The sequence below is a fragment of the Plecotus auritus genome (genome assembly GCF_963455305.1).
Source record: "Plecotus auritus genome assembly, chromosome: 3".
Taxonomy (NCBI): domain Eukaryota; kingdom Metazoa; phylum Chordata; class Mammalia; order Chiroptera; family Vespertilionidae; genus Plecotus; species Plecotus auritus.
In genome coordinates this window covers 148605289-148633031 of record NC_137772.1, presented here as the reverse complement: position 1 = coordinate 148633031, position 27743 = coordinate 148605289, and the positions used below count along the sequence as shown (strand labels likewise).

General features: G+C 37.6%; 2 protein-coding genes across 2 annotated transcripts in view; both read left to right on the top strand.

Moving 5' to 3' along the window:
* Positions 1 to 9309, top strand: part of OTOGL (otogelin like) — a gene marked incomplete at both ends in the record, with an annotated part of 145047 nt that extends 135738 nt beyond the window's left edge. Inside the window, 4 exons of the mRNA XM_080659575.1 lie at positions 2873 to 2992; positions 4432 to 4477; positions 8395 to 8474; positions 9109 to 9309. Coding sequence (XP_080515701.1) covers positions 2873 to 2992; positions 4432 to 4477; positions 8395 to 8474; positions 9109 to 9309 — 447 coding nt within the window. The remainder of the gene's footprint in view (positions 1 to 2872; positions 2993 to 4431; positions 4478 to 8394; positions 8475 to 9108) is intronic.
* A 13251-nt stretch (positions 9310 to 22560) lies between these two features.
* The window catches only part of PTPRQ (protein tyrosine phosphatase receptor type Q), a gene marked incomplete at its 5' end in the record, with an annotated part of 279161 nt that continues 273978 nt past the window's right edge, over positions 22561 to 27743 (top strand). The window contains one exon of the mRNA XM_080660148.1: positions 22561 to 22608. Coding sequence (XP_080516274.1) covers positions 22561 to 22608 — 48 coding nt within the window. The remainder of the gene's footprint in view (positions 22609 to 27743) is intronic.

Here is a 27743-nt window from a genome sequence, read left to right as displayed (position 1 = left end):
TGGGGGATTTTAGTAAAAGGCAACATAAACTCTATAGATATTGGTAATCCAGGAAGCATTGGTGTATGTAATTAATATTCATGGTGGTATCCCTGAAATGTAAATAACAGATTAAACTATGTTCAGAATATTTTTTTGAGAATGCAAGCAATGCAATATAGGTAAAGATACATAATTCTTGGCTTTTTCCAAGGTAAGCTTTAGTTCTCTAGAAATCTAATTTCTATGGAACAATGAATTTTTTTTCAGACAAATAAGATATTACTGTGTTTCTTGAATTTTAATATTTTCTTTTCTTTTACACCTAGACTTCTGGATTTTTTTCCTATTAAGACTCATAGAAGATCCAAAGCCATTCATAAACTAAAATAAAATTTAGAAAAAGGAAGTTAGTTAAAATTCTTTACTGGTCCATAAGAAATCTTCAAGCCAGAGTTTGACTAACATTTTAAAATCCAGACTATAAAAATATACATCAACAATTATAGCACAACTAGAGGCCCAGTGCACAAATTTCATGCACAGGTAGGGTTGCTAGTGACTGCTGGCTGCCGGCAGAGGCCTCCCTTCCCTGGCCACTGGCTGTCGGCTGGGGCCTCCCTTCCCTCGTGGCCAGCTCCTATCCAGGGCCTTCCTTCATTCCACGCCACCTTCTGGTGGTCAGCGCACATCATAGCAAGTGACTGAACTCCAGGACAGTTGAACTCCTGAGGGGACACTTTGCATATTAGGCTTTTATATATAGAGATAATTATGTAATGAATATGTTTAGCAGACTTTCTTTCTTTTTTTGTTGTTTGTTAATCCTCATGGCCTGGTGCACAAAATTTGTGCAGAGGTAGGGTCCTTAGGCCTGGCCGGCGATCAGGGCCAATATGTGGGGTGACTGGTGGGACAATCAGGGAGGCTGGTCTCTCCCGCTTGCTGGCCAGCCCCACCCCCCACCGCTGCCAGTCACCTCCCTCTGCAGGACAACCAGTGGGGTAATTGGGATGATCCCACTGGAACCCGCTTTGGCTGGCATGGAGCCATCCACTTGCTGCCACGCACTTCCCTTCCACCCCACTGCCGTTCGCCTCCTTCTGCTGGGTGACTGGTGGGGTGATTGGGGGCCCACATTGGCACCCGCCTTGGCCAGCCTGGGGCCTGCAGGTTGGGGTAGCTCCTGTGTTGAGCATCTACCCCCTGGTGGTCAGCGCACATCATAGCAACCGGTCATTTTGTCAGTCATTCCGCTGTTCAGTTGATTTGCATATTAGGCTTTTATTATATAGGATAATTATGTAATAAACTAGAGGCCCAGTGCATGAAATTTGTGCACAGGGAGGGGAGGGGGTGGTGTCCCTCAGCCCAGCCTGCACCCTCTCCAATCTGGGACCCCTTGAGTGATGTCCAACTGCCCGTTTAGGCCCAATTCTGGTGGGATTGGGCCTAAACGGGTAGTCGGACATCCCTCTCACAATCCAGGACTGCTGGCTCCCAACCGCTCACCTGCCTGACTGCCTGATTGCCCCTAACCACTTCTGCCTGCCAACCTCATCACTCCCTAACCACTCCCCTGCCAGCCTGATCGAGGCCTAACTGCTCCCCTGCCAGCCTGATTGCCCCTAACTGCCCTCCCCTGCTGGCCTGGTTTCCCCTAACTGCCCTCCCCTGCAGGCCTGGTCACCCCCAACAGCCCTCTCCTGCAGGCCTGGTCGCCCCCAACTGCCCTCCCCTGCAGGCCTGGTTGGCTCCCAACTGCCCTCCCCTGAAGCCTGGTTGCCCCTAACTGCTCTCCCCTGCAGGCCTGGTTGCCCCTAACTGCCATACCCTACTACCCCGGTCACCCCTAACTGCCTCCTCCTGCTGGCCTGGTTGCCCCCAACTGCCCTCCCCTGCAGGCCTGGTCACCCCTAACTGCCCTCCCCTGCAGGTCTGGTCCCCCCCAACTGCCCTCCCCTGCTGGCCATCTTGTAGCAGACATCTTGTGTCCACTTGGGATCGGCCATCTTTGACCACATGAGGGTGGCCATCTTGTGTTGGGATGATGGTCAATTTGCAAAATACCTCTTTATTATATAGGATATGTTTAGCAGACTTTCTTTCTTTTTGTTTTTTGTTTTTTAATCCTCACTTGAAGATATTTTTTCATTGATTTTTAGAGAGAATGGAAGGGAGGGAGAGAGAAAAACATCGATGTAAGAGAGAGAGACCTGACTAGGGCCGGGGTTGAAGCCTGCAACTGATCCAGTATTGAACCCGGGACCCTTCAGTCCCTGGGCTGACACTGTACCTACTGAACAAAATCAGCTAGGGCTAGCAGACTTTATTTCTAAATAGGAATTCTGACATCAGGAATGAAATAAAGTTATGTTTAAAAGTTAAAAGACTAGGAATAGATTTTAAAATAGCCATAAGGTATACAAAACTTGAACCATAAGTCAATAATTACTATCATTTGAAGATTTTTAAATATTTTGCTGACAAGGGAGTGGAAGTAACAATAAACAAATCTCAAGAAAGGAGGTGTATTACATAATATGATTTGTTTTTTTATAATTAGTGAGGGAAATAGGAGAGCAAGACATTTGACACTTGATCAAATTAGATAATTTTGTAGTAGAAACAAATACATTTTGCTCCTTTACTCCCTATTGCTTTACTTCACATTTACATCTCAGTTCTAGTATGAAACCAAACACACACACACACACACACACACACACCATTCATGTATTTTAATCATTTAAGTTAGATTTGTGGACATTTCCAGAAGGATGTTTTAAGACTCAAAAAGCTTTCTGCATCGTGCCTTTTGATAGGAAATATTTTACTTCAGAAATTTAGCAGAGTTGAATAGTAAAACAGTTACTTTCCCTTTTATTTTTAGGAAGGGAGTATGTGGCACCATAACTGTACCACATATGAATGTGTCAAGACTGATGAAGGAACAATGATTCTGAACTACAGTATGGTCTGTCCCCCTTTTAATGAGACTGAATGCAAAATGGTTTGTACTTTGTTATATTTAAGAAAATTTAGTACTCATTAGAATTTAGAAAATAGTGTGTTTTCCAAGGTCATACATACATTGTAGCTTATTTTGGTGAATGTTTTATTTTCATGTGTACATAAAAGCTCTATTATATTTCCTCAGTTTTCCATTTTGAATTATATATGGTAGTCCAAATAATTTTCACTCTCCCTAAATAGACATTATGCTATTTCTGGTTTTTTAATATGTAGATAAAGGATTATTGAATAATTATTTGATCACCTAGCCTCTTTCTCAATATGGATCAATAAATGAATCAATCAGAGCTTGAATGATTTTCTCTTTCTTAAACACACAGCCAGATTTATGATGTAATTCACTTTTTAATGCATGCTGGCCTAAGTGAAATTTGTCTTAGCTCCTCTGAACACAGGCCACTGTGGAACTGAGCACATGCTATAGCTGGTCCTTCAGTTTTGTTCTCCCAATTCCTTATTCTCTCAGATTTTTAAAAGTGATACAATTCCCCCCCTTTTTATTACTAACTTTGAAGGCTGCTGGAACAACTTTCTATTCCATGTGAAAGTAATACAATTAAAAAAAAGATTATTGTAGCTTTAATTAATAGGTAATAATCCCTAATGAAAGGTAAGCTTTGCCCTGTTGTGTGGGGTAATATTTTCTAAGTGTAGATAAATAGCAGTCTCATTGATATTTTTCAAAATGTCCTCTTTTAGTAATGATGGATAACTCACTAGCTGGCTAGGTAGATAACATATGTACTAAAGTAATAGAATTTCAGGTCTGGAAAGAATCTTAGACACCATCTTAATTCACAGATTTTAAAATTTGAATTGTAATTATCAAGTTACTAAAAGCAACCAGAAACTTACCGTAATAATTCTAAAAGATAATAAAATTTTCTTAATTTATCCTTAGTCAGAAGCCATTCTGAAGTAGAGATTTTTTTTAAAATAGTAAAATTTTACAGAAAAAGATACACTATTTTAACATTCGATTATATTCAGAAACTCAGTCTAGTCTTATAGAGGAGCTTATATTGTTTTGAAGAGTTGAAAAATATAATGGCCTCTACTGGTAAGACATTTTTTTTTTTTGTATTTAAAAATTTGGGCTGATGCCATGTTGGTCTCAGCCCTTCTGCTAGTAGATGTAATAATAAATTTATAATCTTAAGAAAATAAAGTTTTGTAGTGTTCTTTTAAGGAAGTTAATCTTTTTACACTCTGATATTACGAATAAAGAAATAACATTTTAAACATATGCTCCTAAATTTTTTTACAAAAGGAAATCTTATTAGTAGTTAAATTCCAATCATTTTCCTATAAAGTACTTTGTGATACTTAATAAAAATATTGATTTAGTTTTCTATTTCTAGTCCAAGAAGAAATAAACAAACCCTGTGAGTTTTGACTTTTCTCCTCTTTTCCTAGAATGAAGGAGTTGTAAAGCTTTATAATGAAGGCTGTTGCAAGATCTGTAAGTGAAGACATATTACATTGATTAATTTGATAGATTAGTTTTAATTGTCCTATGATTTTTCTTGTAAATTTCAGTCCCTATGACATGTGGAGGGAAACAAATTGTATAATGCATATTAAATGTTTTTGTGTCATGGCTGATTGTAATTTAGTCTTCATTGAGTAACGTGTTTGTTTAGCTAAATTTTAATTTAAATATTAGAAATTTCTTTATTATTGCATTTCTCCAAAAGTATTGTATGGGACTCAAATGTGTTTAAGTTTAAAAGTGCTCTGTGGTCAGATTTACTTGGAACATGTGGAACTATGCAAGAGTAACTAGGCTACAATGAGAAGGTCACTGTGACTCCAATAAGGGCAAAGTGCAGTATTTTCCAAACCTATTGGGATAAGTCTATGGTTCTGTATGATACATTTGAGAAATGCTAATTTAATGAGTACGTTTAAATCCTATATGTAAAACTTCACAATATTTATTTTGATAAAGTTATGTATACACAATATACATATGTTATATTAGTTCAAATGATAAGGTTTATTTCATAGTAACTTTTTAAAAAATATTTTTATTGATTTCAAAGAGAAAGGGAGACAGAGAGAGATAGAAACATCAATGATAAGAGAGAATCATTCATCAGCTGCCTCTTACACACCCCACCTTGGGGATCAAGTCGCAACCAGGGCATATGCCTTGACTGGAATTGAACCATGACCTCCAGGTCCGTAGGTCAACGCTCAACCACTGAACCAAACCAGCCAGGGCTCATAGTAATTTTTAATGATTTTAAGGACTGAAATAGAATAGAGAGGTATTAATGCAGCCATCTTTCTTTTTTTTCTTTTTAAAGTGTTTATGAATTTCTCAAGATAAAAATAGGAGTATTAGGCTAGAATGGCAGTTTTTATTTACATAGTATATAAATCTGACACACACAAACTTACCACAACAAAAAAAGAGTTCAGCATAAGATGGCCTGACATCTAATGTGACATTGTATTCGTTTGCTAATGCTGTTATAACAGTGCCACAAGCTGGGTAACTTAGACATGTATCATCTCACAGTTCTGGAGGTTAGGAGTCCAAAATAAAGAGGTCCATGGGGTTGGTTCCTTCTGAGGACTTGAGGGAAAGATCTGCTGCAGGCCTCACTCCTTAGCTGGGTTCTTCTAGTATGTGTACCTATCTCCGAATTCCCCCTTTTTATAAGAACATGAGTCAGATTGGATTGGGGTCTACCCTGATGACCTCATTTTCACTTGATTATCTCTGTAAAGACTCCATCTCCAAATAAGTTAATTTCTGAGGCTCATAGGAATATTTCAACCCATAACAGTTTTTATTGCTGGGACTTTTGTAAATAGGATAATGCCACTTACACCTCTTTAATTACTGGGACTCTTAGACACACACTAATTAAAATTTTTTTCTGTTAGAAAAAAAGTAGTTTTTAATTCAGTATTTTATGAATTATATGTAAACTAATGTATACCCAGTAGTCATTGTATCAGGAACCAAAGGAATGAAATTAGACTCCAGAATCTGAGGAAATTTATATTTTTATGACTTCACTTCTTTTTCCTCTGCTAGACTCTTCTTTAGGTATGAGATATAGGAGTAGAATCATATAGCAAATGTGAAGAGCTTAGATTCTGTAACTCCATGTTAATTATTAGAGAAGTGAGTACACTTATGTTATCTGAGGGTAGACAGGAGATCTCTGTGACTGACCGTATTAGTACTATTTATTGCCTGTCACACATAGACACTCTATTAAGCCCATTGCAGACCAGTACTACAACTAATCTTCATAAGTTCTGAGAGCTAGATGGGAAGATAGGGATGGCTCCCCCTATAGAAAAGAAAATAAAGGTTCAGAAAAGCTGATCACACTCATCAGTAATAGATTAAGGGCTGGTCCCAGTGCCTTTCAATTCTGCTAAGCTCTTTGAAGCTGCAGAATAGTAAAAAAGTTACCTCAGTTTTTCCTATCTGATGAGCAAGGACTTGTAAGGAAGTTTCAGCTTTGGTATCAGAGAAACCTTGTCCGCAGTCTTTGCTTTTGTGTGACCAGGCTATACCAGAGAGACTGTGGGTATTGGATACTATCACAGGTGCTGTGCTAAACAAAATGTGTTACAATAAAGTCTCTGAGAATGAATAGAAATGCTTCTTGGTACAAACAAATGTATGCTAACTAAATTAATGCTGTCCCAATTTTGTTCATCGAATGAATTGACTTATCAAACCAATTTTTATTGAGTGCAAACCACACACCAGTCTTTTAGCACTGGGACTGTGATAGTGAATGAAACAGTATCTGTATGCATAGTGCATATTATCCAGAAGTGGAAGAAACATGAACACATAAATATATATTATTATGTCAGGTAGTGATGAGTGATGTAAGGAAAAATAGTGCAGAATAAAAGGGATGGAGAGTGAAGGGAACTGGTTGCTTACTTAAGTGAATCCTTAAAGAAGGCCTCTGTAATGAAGTGTCATTTGACTGGAGACTGAATGTCCGCCAGAAGAATGAAGAGTTGAAAGCAAAGGAAACAGCAGGTGTGGCTATAGCACAGGGATGAAAGTGATAGAAAGAAGAGGGTAAGGTACATTATAGGGGATGTTAAAGATGTTCCCTTTCTAAACAATTATTCTTAAACTTGCATGAAGTAACGACTGAGTGAAAGCACTATAAGGTACAAACAGCCTGCCCTCTGTCACCAACACTGAGCCTTGGGCCACATTATATGAGTGGGAGATCAGGAAAAGGAGAAAGAACAAGCATAGGAGATAGAGGAGGAGCCACAAATGAGATGAGAGGAAAACCAAAGTGGCTGTTCTAGAAGCCAAGTGTAGAGAGTGTATCAAGAAGAAGAGAGTAATGGAAATGGACTGGGTCAAATACTACTGCGAAGTCAAATAGAATGAGAACTGAGATGTGACCTTGAATTTAGCAATTTAAAGGTTAAGGGTAACGTTGAGGAGGACAGTTTAATTTAAGGTAATCTTTACTTGAACCAGCATAGCTTAGATTTGACATACTTTACATGTTGGGATTTCACAGAATTATTTAATTAAAAAATAATGTTGTGACTAAAATCATTTGAAAACTGGAGATCTAAACCCAGCCTTTTGCAAACAAGGTAAATCAGCGGAATGACAAAACAAGTTAGTATCAGAGCAAAAAAACCTTGGACTTTTGCAGCCTGATTCAGAGTTATATCTACTACATACAGTGTGAAATAAATATTCTTGGTGTATTGCCAAGTGATAATCCATCACCCACACAGAGGTATATTAATATGCCATTAATTAATAGAAAGTGTTTTCATTGGAACTCCTAAGAGATCGTTTCAGAACCATCAAATCAAATTAGCATCACTCATCCATACATTTAAACATGGTTGATAAATAGTTCAATTACATTCATGCTTGATATTTTATTAATATAATTAGGATAATGTGGTTTTAAATCTATTAGTTTTTAATTTCAAAATAAATTTATGTATACTAGTATATGTATAGATGCCTTAATTATTTATGTGTATATTTACTTTTTAGATACCATGTAATAAACATTTTATCTATCTGTCTATATACCACACAGAGGTTGGTACATACTATACAGTTAGCTTTACTGTATGTGTAGAATATTTTTGATTTGTGATTATGGTAATTATCCTGACAATAAGGTAAAGAGAAGTATGAAGCTAGAAAATATAAGAGATAATCTATTTAGATGGTGAAAATAAATATTAAACATAAAATATGAGGGAAATTTTAAATATCTCTTAATATAGGAATATATTTTATGTAAACATATCAATTTTCAATATATTCATATGTTAATTGAATTAAGAAACAATTTGGCATGAGCCTTTTAATGAATAAAACGTTCTATCTTTTATCAGGTAAACGAGAAGAAAGAATATGCCAGAAAGTGATGATTAAATCAGTTATAAGGAAACAGGACTGTATAAGTCAAAGCTCTGTAAGTGGAAAGATATCATTTGTTACATAAAAGGGCATGTGTCTTTCCAAAGTATATGTATCGCAGCACTAACAAGTTTGTAAGCCAACAAAATACTTAATACTTAGCTTTGAGATTATTCTTAAATTCTAATATTAAAATATTCTGTGAAGAAGTGTGAATTATTCTTAGCATAAGTAGTCAAAAGTTCTGAAGTGGTAACTGCAATCCAGAGAGATGAAAATTAAATCTAAATATATTTGACTACGTATTTTCTTAACTATGCAATTTTACTTAGCAAAAATAGTCCTGGTTCTAACTTTACCTCCTTTAATATGACCCATACAATTCCACAGTCTACTTGAGCCATGATATAATATGGGTTACAATAGACTCATTAGATTATGATTACTATATTGCAGGCACCTGTCTAGTTATGTGAGCACGTTTCAAAATTTCTGTCAGCATTGCTGTCCTGTGCATCACCATGGAACTAAGTTACTAAATTTCAACCTAGTATGCTCTGCAATCTTTTAACACAGAGAAGCTTGAGAGTTAAAGAGATAAGAAAGCCTTGCTTTCATTTGACTTAGTAAAATCAAGTAACCGGATTTTTAAATTTTAAGAGTTTTTTTCTCATCATCTCTCCTTACAGATAAATGTTGCATCTTGTGATGGAAAATGCCCATCCGCTACCATATATAACATCAACATTGAGAGCCATCTAAGATTCTGTAAGTGTTGTCGTGAGAATGGAGTGCGGAATCTGACTGTGCCCCTGTTCTGTTCGGGAAATGGCACCGAGATCATGTACACGCTCCAGGAACCTATAGACTGCACATGCCAGTGGAATTAGACTTGTGGATTCCAAGAACTCTATGCAACATCACCAATCAAATGGAGTTAACTTTCAGCACTGTTATTTGGGCACTGGGCAGATTTATGCTGTTTATTGATAATGTACTTTTCAGACTATTGGGATATAGCAATTAACAAAAATATACACACTTTCCATGGAAAATTAGATGTGTTAATTTACTGTATTTTAGAGAAGTAAATTATTTTAAGTTGTTCAGCTGAAATACTATACATATAACTGCAACATGCTAAAAACCTGAGATATGCTCATTAAGCAGGTTATTTTGCAGAATTCTTGAAGTTTCATTCAATAGTCATTTTTTGATATTCTGGTAAATGTAATCAGTTAAAATTGGTATCTGGATAGTCATAAAGGGTGGTATGCCTAGAGACAGATCATAGAACTATAGGATTTTAGTTTTTTAAAAACTTGAATAGATATTAGGGATATTATGCAAATTCCCCTAATTTTGCAGGTCTAGCAGATAACCAGAGAAGCTGGTGACTTGTACAAATTAATTCAGTATAACAATGTATTGAATTCATGTTAATAGTTGGGTTAAGTCTAGATCTTTACTATTCCAGTCCTATGTTCTTTTCTTTTGGATGGTACAGTAAGGTGTCTACCACAGAATCTTTTATTCTTTAAGAGTTAGCCTTGCATAGAATTAAGAATTTTAAATTCAATGCCTTTACAAAAAAAGGAAACACAATGCCACACATTCATATATATATATATATATACATACATTTAATAGTTATCCCAATAATAAGTAATGGGGAAATGTAGCATCAGCTCCTAAATAGAGGAGGGGTATCTTGGGCTTTTATTTTTTTATACCATTAAAACTATTATTAAATATGTTGTTACCACTTAACATTTAGTTAGCTATTTACTATCTCATGGACATCTGATTTTTGAGATGTATTTGCATACTATTGAAGTTGCATGCTTTCTGCTTTTCATGCTGCTGCTTTGCCAATGAAGAATGAGATAAAATTATTTGAATGTATTAATAATTCTATAACAGAATGCTGCACTTTTTACATACAGATTATTGACATATGCAAGGAATATATCCTGAGATCTTTGCAAATGTCAAAATTCTTTGACATTTATAGTACATAATTGTTTGAGTTTCCTTGTATGTAAAAAGGAGAGAATGCCCTACTTGGTATTATTATCATGAGGACCTAATGAAGTCAAACAGCAATAAGAGAACAGTAACGTTGCATTGAAAAGCAGATGTGGGGCCTGATCATCTAGGCTCAGATATGAGCTAGGTGATTTCTTTGGTTTTGACATCATGCATCTTCCCAAAATTGCAACTTATTAGATATTTTGGATTTCCAGGGTTACTTAGAAATGGGTGAAAGAATGAAATGAACATCTACAAAGTCCCAGTGTCTACTGTATATAAAAATTGATTTTATCTTATTTGTACTTAATGTAAGTGTTTCATCTAGATGTTAACATTTCAATATTCTTTGACCCCTATTAATATATAGACTGAATCAAATGCTTTTGGTTAAAATAAATTAACATTTTGCTTAAGAAAAACTGTTATATACCTCAAATGAGCACATAATACTATATACTGTCTATCACACATTTTTTTATTTTCATGCTCTATAAAATATTTATTAAATTAAAAACAAGTCATTTTTAAACTTATTTGTGGGAAAAGAAGCAACATTCTCCTAGAACTTCATAAACATTCTCAAATACAGGAAAAATATATTGAGCACCTGCTACCAGTATGTGCCAGACACATTCTAAGCTCTGAGGACATAGGCAAAACAAAAAAGACACAGTGCTCATACTCACACAACTTACAGTCTCGTAAGAAAGTAGGCATCTGATAGATAAACAGCTGTGAGAAAGTGCAGAAAGATAGACCAAACCTTTTTGGAATGTAGTATATGATAAAGGTGGCCCTCAAATCAGCAGAGGAATATAAATGAACTTTTCATAAATGGTGTTGAAACAACTGGATTGTAACTTGGACAGAGAGAAATTAGGATTCATACATCCATTGACATCAGGCTAAATTCTAAACACATCAGAGGTTTAAATGTGAAAAAGAAAAAGGAAAAAGAGAGTAGAAGTTCTAAAGAATATTGGAATAATTCATTATAACCTTAGAGTGGGGAAAGCCATTCTAATTCTGACTCAATATCCAGAAGCCCAAAAGAAAGGACTGGTAAGTTTAATAAGAAAACTGAAAACAGATAATAAATTCTATCATGACCAAAAATGTCATACAATCGAAAGAAAATGTAAAACAAAAGCATAATATTTGCAATGTATCACTGATAAAGGCTAATCTTCCTATATATAAAGATCTCCTAAAAAAATAACCTAAATCTTTTAACAATGAAAAGATAACAATAATTTTAATAAAAGCATTTCAAATTTAATCTACACTGAAATGCAATTTCTCACCTAGTCACAATTTAGAAATTTAATTATACTTTTACATTATTTAAGGCTTTGAGAAAACAAGCACTTTCATATGTCATTGGTGATCACACCAAGCAGTAGAAATCCTGAGAATTTTTCAATGTCTATTACATTTTTGAGGTGTTTTGTTGGTTTGACCAAGCTATCTAGGATAAATATCTAGACAAACAAGTATGCAAACACAAAACACCACTTATACAAGGTTATTCATTGTAGTATTGTTTGTGATATAAAAGATTGGAACAAATAAGAGTAGAATAAATTATATGAATCCACATAATGTAATACTATGCAACTATAAAAAAGGAATGAAAAAGAAATTTCCATATTGCTGTGTACTTATCTCTAGAATATATTTTTAATGAAATAATCATATGTAGAATGCTAAGTTTTGTAATAAATGGGCAAAAATAAGAAAATATAATCATACTAGAGGCCCAGTGCACGAATTCGTGCACGGGTGGGGTCCCTCAGGGTGGCTTGAGAGGGTCGGGTGAAAACCCGCGGTCCAAAGCCACCTGCCACTCCTGCCTGCTGCTCCCACTCATTACTGCCCCACTGCACCGGCTGTCAGTCGCAATCAGGAGAGGCTCGTGCTGCCACAGTGGCACTTGTCAGCCATGAGCCCTGTGTCTGGCGCCTGTCCTGAAGGGGGTTGGGGGGGGGGGGGTGCCAGGATGTGTTAGGCCTTCTGGGTGGGTGGTGGGATGCCCTTGCTGGCCTGGGATCCGGCTCTGTCCTGCTGATGTTCATGCCGGTTGTTGGGAGCCACCTGGCGGCAGCTTTTATATTATTTCTTCCTTGTGGAGTGTCTAGGGAGGGGAAGTGGCCACAGTGTCCGAGGCGGACTTCCAGTAGGCCGGCAGCGCTGTCGGGATCATGCTGGCGGCACAGGTCCATCGGTGCCTGGCCCATTCTCTGGAGATTGGACCTACAGGACTACTGAGGGGAGGGAGTGAGTGGCTGCCACCCAGCTGGTGGGCCACGGGGACGGGTCGGCCAGCTGAGCAGCGCTCCTGCTGTGTGAGCGCACTGACCACCAGAGGGCAGCTCTTGCATTGAGCGTCTGCCCCCTGGTAGTCAGTGCGTGTCATAGTGACCGGTCGTTCGGTAGCTTAGGCTTATATATATATATAGACTGGAAGCCTGGTGCACAAATTCTTGCAACAGTGGGGTCCCTCAGCCTGGCCTGCAGGATCGGGCTGAAACCGGTTCTCCAACATCCCCTGATGGGTCCCAGATTGCGAGAGGGCGCAGGCCAGGCCGAGGGATCCCATTGGTGCACGATCAGGGCTGGGGAGGGACACAGGAGGTAGGCTAGCCAGGGAGGGACTGCCCGGGAGGGACCGCGGGAGGGATCCAGGGTGTGTCCGGCACATCTCATTCAGTCACGATCAGCCGGACCCCAGCAGCAATCTAACCTACCAGTCGGAGCGTCTGCCCCCTGGTGGTCAGTGCATGTCATAGCGACTGGTCAACCGGTCAACTGTTTGCCCCCCGGTGGTCAGTGCACATCATAGCGAGCATTGAGCGGCCTTAGCATATCATTAGCATATTACACTTTGATTGGTTGAACGGACGAATGGACACTTAGCATATTAAGCTTTTATTATATAGGATTGTTTATTCATCCTGTAATCATATGATTATGATTCAAAGAAAATATAATCATATGATTACATTTTGAAGAAGATGTAAAACAAAAGCAAATTTGCAATGTATCACTGATAAAAGCTAATCTTCTTATATATAAAGATCTCCTAAAAATATTAACAAACTAATAGAAACAGGGCCAACAACCTGTACTGATAGGTTAAAAAAGAAAGAATAAAGTACTAAAATGTTCTTCAAAGAATTTGCGAACTTGAGATAAGCAAATATTGAGATTGGCAAGAAAATGAAATGTGCATTAATCTCTCTTCTCTTACTGTCAGCTTGATTCTCTCCCACTGCATTCCAGGTTGCTCCATGTGCAACTTTGGGCACTACAATTTGCATATGCCCACAGCAGCTCTGATGAAACAACCTTTATCATGTTTGTCAACAAAGAGGAGAAGACATCCATCTCTGAGCTCTAGTTAGAAAATCCTGTGCAGTGATTGACCAGGCTTGTTTATCATCTGACTAGTCACATTGCTATGGGCGTGTATTAGTTTTCTATTGCTATGAAACTGATTACCATAAATGTAGTGGCTTGAAACAAAACATTCATTATCTGGGGTTGCTGTAAGTCAGGGATCTGGACAGGGGTTAGCTGGGCTCTCTACTCAGGATCTCACTAGGCTGAAATTAATTTGTTGGTTGGGACTATGATCTCATTTGAGGCTTGGGGTCCTCTTCTTTCAGGCTCATTTAGGTTGTTGGCAAAATTAAGTTCCTTGTAATTGTACGACTGAGTTCCCTGTTTTCATGCTAGCTGTATCCTGGGGCAAAACCTCAACTCTTAGAGGCTATACTCATGTTCTAACAACTCGATCCTCTCACAGCATGACAGCTGACTTCTTCAAAGATATCAGGAGAATCCATCCCTTGTTTGGCTACAATGAGGTCTTATATAATCATATATAATAAAACCCTAATATGCAAATCTACCCAAGAGCGGAATGACTGGTTGCTATGATGCACACTGACCACCAGGGGGCAGACGCTCAATGCAGGAGCTGCTTCCTGGTGGTCAGTGCGCTCCCACAGGGGGCGCACTGCTCAGTCAGAAGCCGGGCTCACGGCTGGCGAGCGCAGCAGGCAGTTGGTAAGGAGTGAGGGGTCCTGGACTGCAAGAGCCCTGGACTGTGAGAGGGTGCAGGCCGGGCTGAAGGACTTCTCCCTAAGTGTACGAATTTCATGCACTGGGCCTCTAGTGTAACATAATTATGGAAGTGACTATCCCATCATTTTCACAGAACCACCAACCGTCAAGGGGAGGGGATTATATAGGGTGTGAATGAATATCAGGTGGTGAGAATTTTAGGTAAATTCCTAGAATTCTGCCTACAGTAGGGTTAAAGCGTCATGCTTGGATTAGCCAGGATCCTTGGCCACCCTGCGAGCTCACAGAGCTCCATCATTTTCTACTCACCTGTAAAAAGAGACAAAAGAGTACCACTAATTTATCCAGGTTAAAATTTAAGAAAGGATGTTTTTATGTTAGTCATTAATTTTTTTTCTCTAATTTTTCAAGGTGTAAGGATAGTGGATCTTCTCTTTTGTATATAAAGCCCTTGTAGTCAGTCAGGGTTTAGCTCTGTTTCTCTATCCTTGTCCCTCCATCCAAGATACTTTCTTCATCAAAGTTTCCCAGTAAAAGTTAGTGAACTGAAATTATTCAATATGTTAAAGATGCTGATAATCTCATGTAGAAAAAAGTTCCATCCATCCCAGCACACTTGTTAACAATCTACCAGCAAAGCCATGAACTTAAGGGACTAGAACTCTGAATTACTTCACAACCACCCCCACCCCGGAGATGAAGATCTGTTTCTCAACATGACATCTGCATTTCAGTCCATACCAATGGATATAGATAAATCCAATTTCTAATCTTAGGTTCTGAAGTACAACCAATAACACTTTATTAACATACCATTCTCACTCAAAGTAAATCAATTTGGATTGATTTGGACAATTAAATCTTTTCATAAAAGAGCTATTGTAATAACTACTTTTCATATTGTATGAATGAATATGCTACAAAGATCATACCACAAGTATTCAGGAAATTTTACCTTATAGAAAAGGTCTATCTTAGTTACTGAACAAAAACCAGTCTTTTTGGCATCACATTTAAGAAACCAAATACAAATGAGAAAAAAAAAATGCTGCTAATCCATCTTTTATTTCTATCTCTTATAACTTATGCCAGCAAAATAGAGCTTTGGGAATTCCATAGCAACAGTGGCTTTTCATTAAGTAGTGTTAGAAATATGACTTACTTTAATTACATATCAGCTTATGAAAATGTTACTTTTGTGAGAAAATTTTGAGTAAAATGTCTTCTTTGAAAGAAGTCATTAAAAAAGAACTGTAAGAACAAGAAACACAAGACAATAAAAGACAAAAAAGCCCGGTACCATTAATTTATTCAAGTTAGAAGATTTAAGGAAGAATATTTTTATGTTGGTCTTTGATTTTGAAGTTCTGTTCCATTTTAACCTTAAAACTTTGCCACACTCTGGAATGTGACAGATCTTGCTACTCTAAAGGGTAAAGCATAAAGAAAGATCTCAAATGCATTGCAAGTTACTGAAAAAGACCCCTGGAGTTCAAAGCAGAACCGGAAGGGCTTTTTTAGTAATCTTGTAAATCATGCCTGAGTTTTGCCTGAGTGACATTACTCATGTTGAAATTTATATTTGCTGTTTCCAAAAACATTTAAAAATCTTTACAATGTGGTAAGTCCCAAGTGTCACCTAGAAAAGGGAAAAGACAGAGTTTTATAATATTCCTTGAACAAGTATTATTAAAAATATTTTTTGAGTGCCAACTACGTAAGATATCACAATTGGCTCCTTGAGTAATGTGAAGTCTTACTTTCAGGGAGATTACAATCTGTTAAAGATACTAAGATGCTAAGCGAAATAAGCCAGTCAGAGAAAGATAAGTATCACATGATCTCACTCATATGTGGAATCTGCTGAACCAAATAAACTGATGAACAAAATAAACTGATGAACAAAATAGTTCCAGACACAGAAGCACAGAACAGACTATTGAACTTCAAAGGGAAGGCAAGGAGGGTGGGTGGATGGGAAGAGATCAACCAAAGAACTTGTATGCATATATGCATAACCCATGGACACTGACGATAGGGTGATGAAGGCCTGGGGCAGGGAGCATGGGCAGGCTAGAAGTCAAAGGGGGGGAAAGGGGACATATGTAATGCTTTCAACAATAAAGATTAAGAAAAAGATACTAAGATGTTCACAGATAATTCTATGAAAAATAGAACGCAGTGAGCCATCATTAGCACCATTAAATGCCACAAAAGAACAGAGGAGGGGGATGTGACTCTTGTTAGGGAACAAAGGAAAATTTTCATGAAAAAGATGAAATAGGAGAAAAACAGTGAACTGAAAATGTATGACATGAACTGAAAATGTGCCAGAGGACTTCAAACGTAAGGAATTAGGGAGGCTGAAGAGCCATTGAAGACTTTGAGATTAGGAAAGAAACATAATCTTAGGGAAGATTACTCTGAAGAAAGTTGAAAATGAATTAAAGTAGGGAAAAACTAGAGATAGGGAGACCTGTTTTAGACCAATCTAATAAGAAGGGATGTCAGGTATCTAGACATTATATTGTGAATTATAATAGTTATATATTTGGACTTCTTTCCTCTATGGGCAAGGAAGTGCTACTAAACCCCTTGGAATTTTCTATGGGATGAGAGCAACAAAGGTGTTTTTGTTATGTTAATGAGGCCATTTTCTGACCACTTCTAAGGAGGGAGGCTGGTTGACAAAAAAGGGCTCACAATGAGAATCAAGGGCTGGAACTTTTAGTCCCACCTTGACCTCCAAGGAAAGGAGAAGGTTTGGAGGTTGAATTAATCTGCAATAATCAATGATCTACAAAAGAAAGCATCCAAAACCCCCAAATGGACGGGGTTTGGGGACCTTCTGGTTGGTGAACAAATGAAAATGCCTGAAGAATGGCCCACCTAGAGAGAGCCTGGAAGCTCTCTTTTTCCACAATGCACCCTTTTTCCACATCCCTTGTCCTATGCACCTCTTCCATTTGGCTGTTCCTTTTATAAGAAACCAGTAATCTAGTAAGTAAATAGGTTTCCTGAGTTCTGTGAGTCACTCTAACAAATTAAGCAACCCAAGGATGGGGTTGGGAACCTCCAATCTATAGGAGTTGGTCAGAAGAATAGGTAACAACCTGGCCTTGTGACTAGAGTCTAAAGAGGGGCGCAGGGGGAGTCTTGTAGGACTGAACCCTTAACCTGTGGAATCTGATGCTTTCTCTGGGTAGATTATATCAGAATTGAGTTGAATTGTAGGACACTGAGCTGGTGTCTGGGCATTGCTTAGCACTGTGCTTTGCACATAGTAATCACTCAATATTTTGATTGAATAAATGACTGGAAGTTGAAGGTGAGGAAGGAATGGGTATTGTGTTTACTTGTATATTTTTCATTTCTGCCAGGATGTGGTTTTGCAAATATGTCCACCCAACCTCTGGTGAAGGCGTGGATTTTCTTTCATGACAAGTAGGTAAATAAGACCTCAAACAACATATTTCCTAATAGGAAATTCATGTTAGAAGATATTAATAGTCTCCATTATTGCCTAAATAGCCCCTGTCTGAAAAATATTTTCCTTAAGAATAAATGCACTGAACTAGTAATAAATCTATCCTTTCCTTTTCTTAAAATAAATGACCCATAATTTTCTTGAAACTTCCATTTTTATTTCTCTATATGTAAGTTCCTAGGCCAAATAAAAGGGGAAGGCAGGAGCAAGGCCACATTCTCTCATAGGATGTCTCTTCAGGAAGGAGGAAATTTTAAGGAAGCCTTATTGATTAACTTACCATTAAGTTTATTGACCTAGAACAGAAGGTGATAGTGTTACGATGCCTTGTTGTAAAACAAAAAGGGCCACATCAAAATATATATAATTTACTCAATTCACTTGATGGACTATGTATTTATTTATAGTGACCAATTTCCTGATTTTCTTTGTCCCCCAGTTTTACAGAGATATAACTGACATATAACATCATAGAATTTTAAGATGTACATAATAATTTGATATATGTATATATTGCAAAGTTATTACCACAATAAGTTTATTTAATATCCTTTATGACTTTTTAAAAAATATGTTTTTACTGATTTTTTTATAGAGAGAGGAAGGGGAGGGAGAGAGAGAGAGAGAGAGAGAGAGAGAGAGAGAGAGAGAGAAGCATTGATGAGAGAGAGAAACATTGATGCTTTCCCCCACTGGGGATTGAGCCCAAAACCTGGGCATGTGCCCTCACTGGGAATGGAACCTGTGACCTCTCGGTGCATGGGACAATCCTCAACCAACTGAGCCAAACTGGCTAGGGCTCTTGATGGATTTTTAATTTGATCATATTTCCCAAAGCCTGAAAGCTAATTCACTGTCAATAAAATCATTTTGTGATATATTGCTTTGAAACTTGCTACTTTTAAAGACAAAAGACATGTAGAACATCCTACATTAAGACAATATAAATATAGTTCACATAGACACCTGTGCTTCAATGAAGACATAGTCTGTGCCATAATGGAGTTCCTAATCTGACCGAGGACATGAATACATAAAAAGTAAATTTTTGTGCTACAATAGAAATAAAGTTCTATAGGAAAACAGAAGTTTGAATGTTTATAGCCTGTTACTTCATTGAGGATACGAGTTAGGGTGCCAAAGAGGAGAGAAGTGATGTTGAAAAGTGAATTTGTTCAGAGGTATATTGTAAGCAACCAAGAGTCAGAATAAGCTTTCAAGTAAGCACCCCGGTCTGGATCATGTGAGTATTTTAGAAACATCACATTAGCTAACTATGGTAGGAGAGACTGGGATATCACACAAGAATATACAGTCCAAATGTGAGTTATTGGCAGTAATTGCATGCAATGAATTAATACCAGTTGCCACTCTATTCCATATGTATACTCTACTAGAGGCCCAGTGCATGAAATTCGTGTATGGGTAGTGGGGGTGTCACTCAGCCCAGCCTGCACCCTCTCCAATCTAGGACCCCTCGAGGGATGTCCACTGGGATCCGGCCTAAATGGGCAGTTGGACATCCCTCTCATAATCCAGTACTGCTGGCTCACAACCGCTTGCCTGCCAGCCTGATCACCCCCTAACCACTCCCCTGCCAGCCTGATCAATGGCTAACTGCTCCCCTGCCAGCCCGATTGCCCCTATTTGCCCTCCCTGCTGGCCTGGTCACCCCTAACTGCCCTCTCCTGTTGGCCTGGTAGCCCCTAACTGTCCTCCCTTGCAGGCCTGGTCGCCACCAACTTCCCTCCCCTGCTGGCACAGTCACCCCTAACTGCCCTCCCTTCCCAGCCTGGTCACCCCTAACTGCCCTCACCTGCCAGCCTGGTCCCCCCAACTGCCCTCCCCTGCAGGCCTGGTCCCTCCCAACTGCCCTCCCCTGCAGGCCTGGGTCCCCCCGAACTGTCCTTCCCTGCAGGCTTGGTCACCCCTAACTGCCCTCCCCTGCTGGCCATCTTGTGGTGGCCATCTTGTGTCCACATGGGGGCAGCCATCTTGTGTGTTGGAGTGATTGTCAATTTGCATATTACCTCTTTATTATATAGGATTAAGCACTCTAAGACTTTACTTTTGACAACAGTAAACTTTTTAGATAGATGCTCAGCTGGTAAATGGAACAACAGGATCTAAACTGAGGTTCCAACTCTTAAAAATGGCTTATATTTTTTGGAGAGAGACAGATAATTAAAGTTTTCAAGTAAGGGCATGATTGAAAATAAAGTGGAAGTAATCACCCTAAGAGACGTTTTAGAACTAGAATCAAAGAAATTAGGGGGGATAGGTGGGCTTTGTGTAGAATTGGTTTGTGTTTTGTTTGTTTGGCTGGCTGGTTGGCTTACTCTCTGCTAGGAAGGGCAAGGAGAGGAAAGAGCATACATTTAGTTATGGAAAGACGGTTTTGAATTGCCTGTAGGAGATGGCCAGTGTGGAGCTATAAATACAGCTCCGAAGCCCTGGAAAGAAATGAGATCCAAGACGAAGTGATGGGGACTCTTGAATGTGACTGAAATCACAAAAGTGAATAAAATAACCCAGACTCAAGGAAGGTACCACCTGTCAAGTCAATATTTTAATTGGAAACGTCAGAGGAGGCTGCGGACTAAGAAGATGGATGGAAGAACCAGATGAGGGTAATGTCAGGGAGGCTGAGAAGATCTCAGGAGGGAGAAAAGGTCAATCAAGACTGTCAAATGCTGCAGGAAACCAACCAGCCACATAACATTCGAACAATTAAAGAATGCGGCTTCACACAGAGCCACGTGGGTGAGCTTAAATCTGCCCAACCAGGGCTATTCACAGCCACTCGACTTCCTTTTGGTTTTCATGAAGAGGCCACTGTTTCCCACTCATCGCCCTCCCCTTTCCACATGGAGTATAATTCTCCTCCACACATCAATGTTTTGAGACTCGCCTCCAGGTCTCTTCCTTCCCGCTGCTTACCGTTACCATGGAGACCTTCACTTAATTAACCCTACCGTGGGAGAGGGCACCACTGGCGGGAAGAAAACTCAGCTGGAAGAGCGCGGAGCGGAGCAAGCGCTCAGAGAGCTGCAGGGACGAGGGAGCGCGCAGGGAGGTCGCCAGGTGGGCTGAGGCCGCCAGGTGGGCTGAGGCCGCCAGGTGGGCTGAGGCCGCCAGGTGGGCTGAGGCCGCCAGGTGGGCTGAGGCCGCCAGGTGGGCTACGACCGCCGCACCCCGCGCGTCCTTGCGGCCACGCCCCGCGCCACCTCTGCGTCTGGGGACCCGCCACTGCGCGCCACATTCGGAGCGCGAAACTTGCAAAGCGCAGGAGGTGCGGCCGCGCGCCCGGCACCCGCAGGCTCCTCCGCTGTGCACTCCCGGAGCTCGCACTTGCAGGTCTGGGCTCTTCCCTCCTCATCCCGCCAGTCTAACCCCGGTTCTTGCCTCTATCCTCCTCCTCTCTCTGCGGTTACAAGGGCCTCCTTTGGGCTCTTTCTAAAACTGCGCGCTTCTGGGCAGCTGCTCTCTACCCTTTCTCCGCTGGGGAGCAAATCCTGTGACTCAAACCTGACTCTGAGCGGGGACTTTGGGACTTGAACCGGCAGAGCGGGAGCGATCTTTCCTGCCACCTGGATCTTCTTGCAGCGCACAGACGTGGACACTACGCTATGCTTAGATTTGGGGCGGGAGTGGGGTGGGGAATAGAGCACTTGTGCTGAGAAAAGTAGTACAAGGTTACAGCTTTGCAGTTTTGTGGATTGAATGGTTAGGTATTTCTTTTTAACTGGGTGCATTTTATCTGAGGTGAACACTTGCTTAATAGTAACTAAAGAGGATTCTGTAGGCAGAAACCTGCTTTAGAGTGGGCTTCAGAGAGCCTTGAAATTGATCCCGGTACCTGTTAACTATTAAAATGACATTTTTTTTTTTTTTTTTTTTAGTTTTAGAAATATATATTTTAAATACAGATTGTATTTTTTTTCTTTATATCTTAAATTGAATGTAAAACGTTCTTAGGTCCTGAGGGACTCTTAAGTTTCTATAAAAAGTTACACAAGCTTTTTAGATGCATACATTTAAAAAAATAAATGGAATCGAAACGGGTTTTGAATGTTTTTTTTCCCTTTGAAGTTACCGTTTCATCAATAGCATATTGAAATTTTTTTTCATGGCGATAAAATGTGAGGCATTACTTCCAACGAAGTAGCAGTGTGTAGGTGTTCTACATTTCCATCAATTAAGGTTAGTTTCACACACTACAGTGTAATTGCCTAATAACTCATTTTATTTTTAACACCTTTATATTTAATCACAGCAGCTTCTAGAAGCAAATTATTTTGGTATTTGTGGGAAAGCACTTATGTTTCCAACTTTATGAGGTGGAGAATATCATGCAGCACCTACTTACCAATGCCTTAACGTTCAGTTGGATGAATAGTCATGTCATTAAAAGTCATGACATTAAAGTGATACACACACACACACACCCCACATAAAGAATGTCCAATAGTTTAATATTGAATCTAAATATGTACATGTTTAATTGAACTGAATATGATTTATTTTCCAGATGGAGAAATCAATCATTTTACTGCTCTGGATACAATATGTTGTTAAGGTAAGACATTTTTGAATGTGCCCTTTTCAGAAAAATTAGTTAATTGGTAGGATGCTATTGCATTGAGTCTATTCACTTTGGAAAATAAGGGGCATGTTGAAGAGAAATAACACCAAATATTAGGTTTATAACCTAAGGAAAGTTTCTTTGCTAGGTGCCGCACAAATTTGTGCATATAGATGGCATCTGTCTTCACTGCTTACAAATTGTATTGGGGATTATCAGTGGGGAGAAAGATAAGAACAAAAGACAAGGTGTGGTGATTCATCTTAAGGTTGTTTTTGGTTGGATTTTTTATAAATATAAAATATATTGTTCTCCTGAGAGATGACCTATTTATTTATTTATTTGTTTGTTTGTTTGTTTGTTTGTTTATTTTTGTGATCTAGGGAACATAAAAGGTCTCTCATCATGTGGTCTAACATTTCTGTCTCAATTAGTAACATTTTCTTTATCTATAAATGAACCAAGGCTCTAAAATGACTGAGAGTCAAATGTTTTGTACTCAAACTTATTTTCATTGTGCATGTATTATCAAGAATGCCTGTGAAGTAATTTAATTTTGTAGCCATTACCATCAAGGTACACAGTTGACATGCCAGGGGTTATACTGTGTTTTTCCTGTGACTTTGAGTTTCTCCCAACTCTCTTGAGCCTGGGAACATGGTATTTCCTTGTTCACATTTTACTTGCCATTCTTAAGTTGTTCTCAAAATTATGTTTACAAATAGAGTATCCAATGAATATTATTTAACTTATGTGTAGAAATCAATATTGCTAAAATAGTTTTCAATTATAATTTGGCATATTTTAGGTTTCATTTTAGTAAAATTGCTTATAAAACATTAACCAAGAATGCATTTTTATTATTTTTCACCATTACTTTTCTTTCCTATTTCAGATCTCAAAAAGTTTTCATTATATACCAATAAGTAAACAAACAACAACAATTTTTGTTGACTGGGAAGAATTTCCTGAGGGAGGAAGTCCTGAGTTTTATTTTTTAAAATACCAACTTATTAATAATTTGGCTCAAAAAGTAAGGCATCATTTTTTTTTGGCTCTAATGAAAAGTAAGCATAATATATATGTGTTATAACTAAAAACCTCATCAGAAGTAGGAACTTAATAGTTACTTTGATTTCTAACTTTTATTTTATTAATACATAAAATGTTAGCATTTTATGAAGTATCTTCAATAAGTAGTCAAAATAATATTTAACTTTTTTCATGGAAATTATTATGTATTTTCCTTTTTAGAATTTGTATATTATACACAGAGTAGTTATTTAAAAAGTAACATGTAAAAATAAATATTCCATATGGGAAAAACTGTTTTTTATGAAGGAGATATAAAAAAGTCAAACTTTTTTTCTTTCTTTCTTTTTTTCTTTTTACTTTTTTAAATCATTTTTTTGTCTGAAGTTTTACATATGTCTCCTTTTTACACAAACTTTTAATGTATTTGACATAGTTAGAAAATATTTCATAAGTAGATGTATCTTATTATTTACAGAATGTCAAAAGCATTCCTGCAGATCCACAAAAACCTCCAAAATCAATTATAACAATAGAAGAAAATGAAGACTACCACATCATTATACAGTCCATAAAATATGGACAAATTTTAAGTGAAAAGTCATTTCAAATGCGTAAGTAATATGTATATGTTGTTCAGCTTTATTACATAATTATAAAAGGGAAAATAACAGATAATTTGAATTTTACACTGATTAACAGGTATGTGATAGCAGTTGAAAATCACATCATGAGAGTAATATTCTGTTCTTTAAATATAATGTAAATTTCAATATTTAAAGAAATAATAAACTAAGGTAAGAATAACATTTTCCATTTTGACGCTTAATGTGTGATAATGTGTGTATATAGGTAGGTATAATGGAAATGTTACATGTAATGCAGATTATTCTAAAAAAACAATGTAGATTTGTAACCTAATTCATTCATCCTAAAGAGGGTACAAGGAACTCACATATAATCTTGAAAATATTTTATAGTTAGATATTTTCCACCATGGCTGATCTTTTGTAATTAAATAGTCTTTATGTTTCACTCAGTTTTATTTGAAAACATACTAATTATCCTTTCTGATTTTTTAGGTGGAATCTCAACTAAAAATATTAAAACAATAGCAACAAGTACGAGTGTTTCTTTTAACTGGAGTGTGATATCTTCCAAGGACATTTCAGTGTCAATATCTCTTAATAATTCTTCACAAATTATGCAAAATAATGTCATAGCTTATGAGTGGGATGATTTGAAACCTGCCACCTTATATGCTTTTACTTTTGAATTTAAACAGTTGCATTTGGATTTTGTACATATACTTCAGAGACTGGATGTTCAAGTTGAAACAGGTGTATAGATATTTGGTTCATTATTAAACAATATATTTATTATATATTTTGTAGATAACTTGGCAGTTATATTGTTCTTTAAAAAAGTAATCCAGGCTAGTATTAACCACTATGAGCTACTTGTAAGTGAATTAGCATAGTCCTGCTTTCCTAATTATATCATTCAGTATTTAACTGATATAGGGAACAAGCTGGATTTAGCAGTGTACCACTTCTTTTAAACTGAATCAAGTGGGTTTCTCTCTCTCTCTCTCTCTCTCTCTCTCTCTCTCTCTCTCTCTCTCTCTCTCTCTCTCTCACCTTAGTAATGGTTCATACAAATTCCATAGTTTTTTTTAGATGACTTTACAATATCAATGAGCAGTCACATTTTCAGGTATTTAAAGGTTCATTAAAATCTGATTTAAACTTCTCTATTACTCATACCTGATAGAATGCAATCACAATTTAGCATATTGCAAGGGGAAAGGGAATGTGTTCAATTTTTTGTGTGCCTTCCTGGTTCCACTTCCTTCCCCCACAAGGTGGGAAACCAGGAGAAGACAAGTCGTAAATAGCTAATAAGAGCAATACCCTCATTGTGATGGACTGAGTCCCATTTTAATACTCTCTCTATTAAACATGCACATAAACCACAGTGCACGTTTACAAGTGAAGTGGAAGAACACTTAAATAATAAGAAAGACAGTAAGGTAATTAAAGCATTCCCTCTCTCCATCCTACTTGCCCTCTGAAAAATGAAGACCACGGTTTCTTCAAACGATGCTTCTCACATCTTCCTAATATCATGGGTTGAGGCACTGATGAAGCATCAACAATTATCAAAGTACAATATGTACTCTGAGCAGGCCGACATTTCCTCAGTCTTTCTATGGCATGCGCTCTTGGAGAAAAACGCTAAGCAGCCATTTCAGTTTTTTCCTGGAAGGTGAACCCATTTGAAGTGGCAGAGAACAGAATTCTTAGCAAGCATTATGCCTAGTTCTCAAAAATAAAAAGGAACATGAGATATCCTTAGTTTTTTACCAGTGTTCAGAGTAAGGGATAGGAAGTCAACCTAAAGTAACTTAGAAAAAGGTAAAAACACTGTGGTTTTGTTTTAATTAAGTTATAATTGGACAGTAATTCTGCAAAATTAACTTTTACAGCTACTTAAAAACTATTTTAATTGGTAGTAATTCATTTTCTACTTGAATAACAGCTTTAGCACTTTCATTGGTTTGGGAGAAATATAGGGCAAGTGCATTATGAATACTGTGAAGCTTTCACAATTGACTTCTTCAGATTAAAAAAATTATATAAGTTTGAAATGTTATATTACTAAATTCATCTTTAATAAAGCATTTTTCTTTTGGTAGGTTCATGTTCACAAGGATGGGTAGCATTAAAAAATAGCTGTTACAGAATTAGCAAAGAGAGTAAACCATGGACTATAGCCCAGCAACATTGTAAGTTATCCTTAAATTCTGCACACCTTGTGGATATCAAAAATGAAGAGGAAAAAAAATTTATATTTTCGCATCTCAGGTCAAAGAATCAAATAATATTATGGACTGGTCTTAATGATTTGAAGGTCAGTAAATATAAAAATGTGCAAATATCACGATGAACAAAACTGTTTGCCCCATGTTCTTTTATTCATTTATTTCTTTATTCAATAAATATTTATTGAGTATTTATTATAAGTTAGACACTGTTTCTCTTTTTTTCAATATCTCTGTCTCTGTTTCTCCGTTTTAGAGCAGTTATAGTTTCACAGCAAAATTGAGGGGAAGGTATAGAGATTACCCATGCTCCCCACTGTCTCCACACATGCATAGCCTCCCCATTAACAACTCCAGAATGGTACATGTGTTACAACTGAATCACCTACATGGACCCATCATTATCACCCAAAATTCATAGTTTGCATATGGTTTATTCTTGGTGTTGTATATTCTATAAATTTGAACAAATAAGTAATGACATGTATCCATCATTTTGGTGTCATGCAAAGTATTTTCACTGCCCTAAAGATCCTCTGTATTCTGCATATTCATCCCTCCCCTACCTCCTTCAGTCTCTTTTGTAGGCATCTATTCTTTACCTAATTTTGCTTTAATTTTGGTCTTCCCCGGGGCCCTCTAAATTCATTTGAATGACCTCATCCAGTTTTTTACCTAATTTATACCTAAACCAATGATTCTCAAACATTTATCTGGTCCACTTTCTTCTTATGAGCTCCAGACATCTGATTTTCTTCTGATTATGCCTTTTGAAATTATCCACAGACACATCAACATAGCCCAGACTGACTTGTCATCTCCTTCCCACCAAACCTGCTTCACTTCTTTTACTTCCTTTTTTTGTTATTAAATTAAAATTTATTTTTCCATAACCTCTTTCACCTCCACCCACAATCTATTTCTCACCTCGGTGAGCAATATAGTAATATGAATTTAAAAACATTGAAAGCCTTCTCCATTTTATTTATTTCACTCCACATATCCTGGTTTATGAAGTTTAATTTCACTAAAAATGATACAGAAATATCTGAAGATTTTTTCAATACCAGTGAAAAAGATTGTGTGACATTTTTCTCCAACATCCTTTTTTTTTTTAAGTTTTGTTGTTTTTTACTTAGGAGTAGGATATTCTTTTTTTTAAAAAAAATGTATTTTTATTAATTTCCGAACAGAAGGGAGAAGGAGAGAGAGAAACATCAAAGATGAGAGAGAATCATTGATCAGCTGCCTCCAGCATACCCCCCACTGGGGA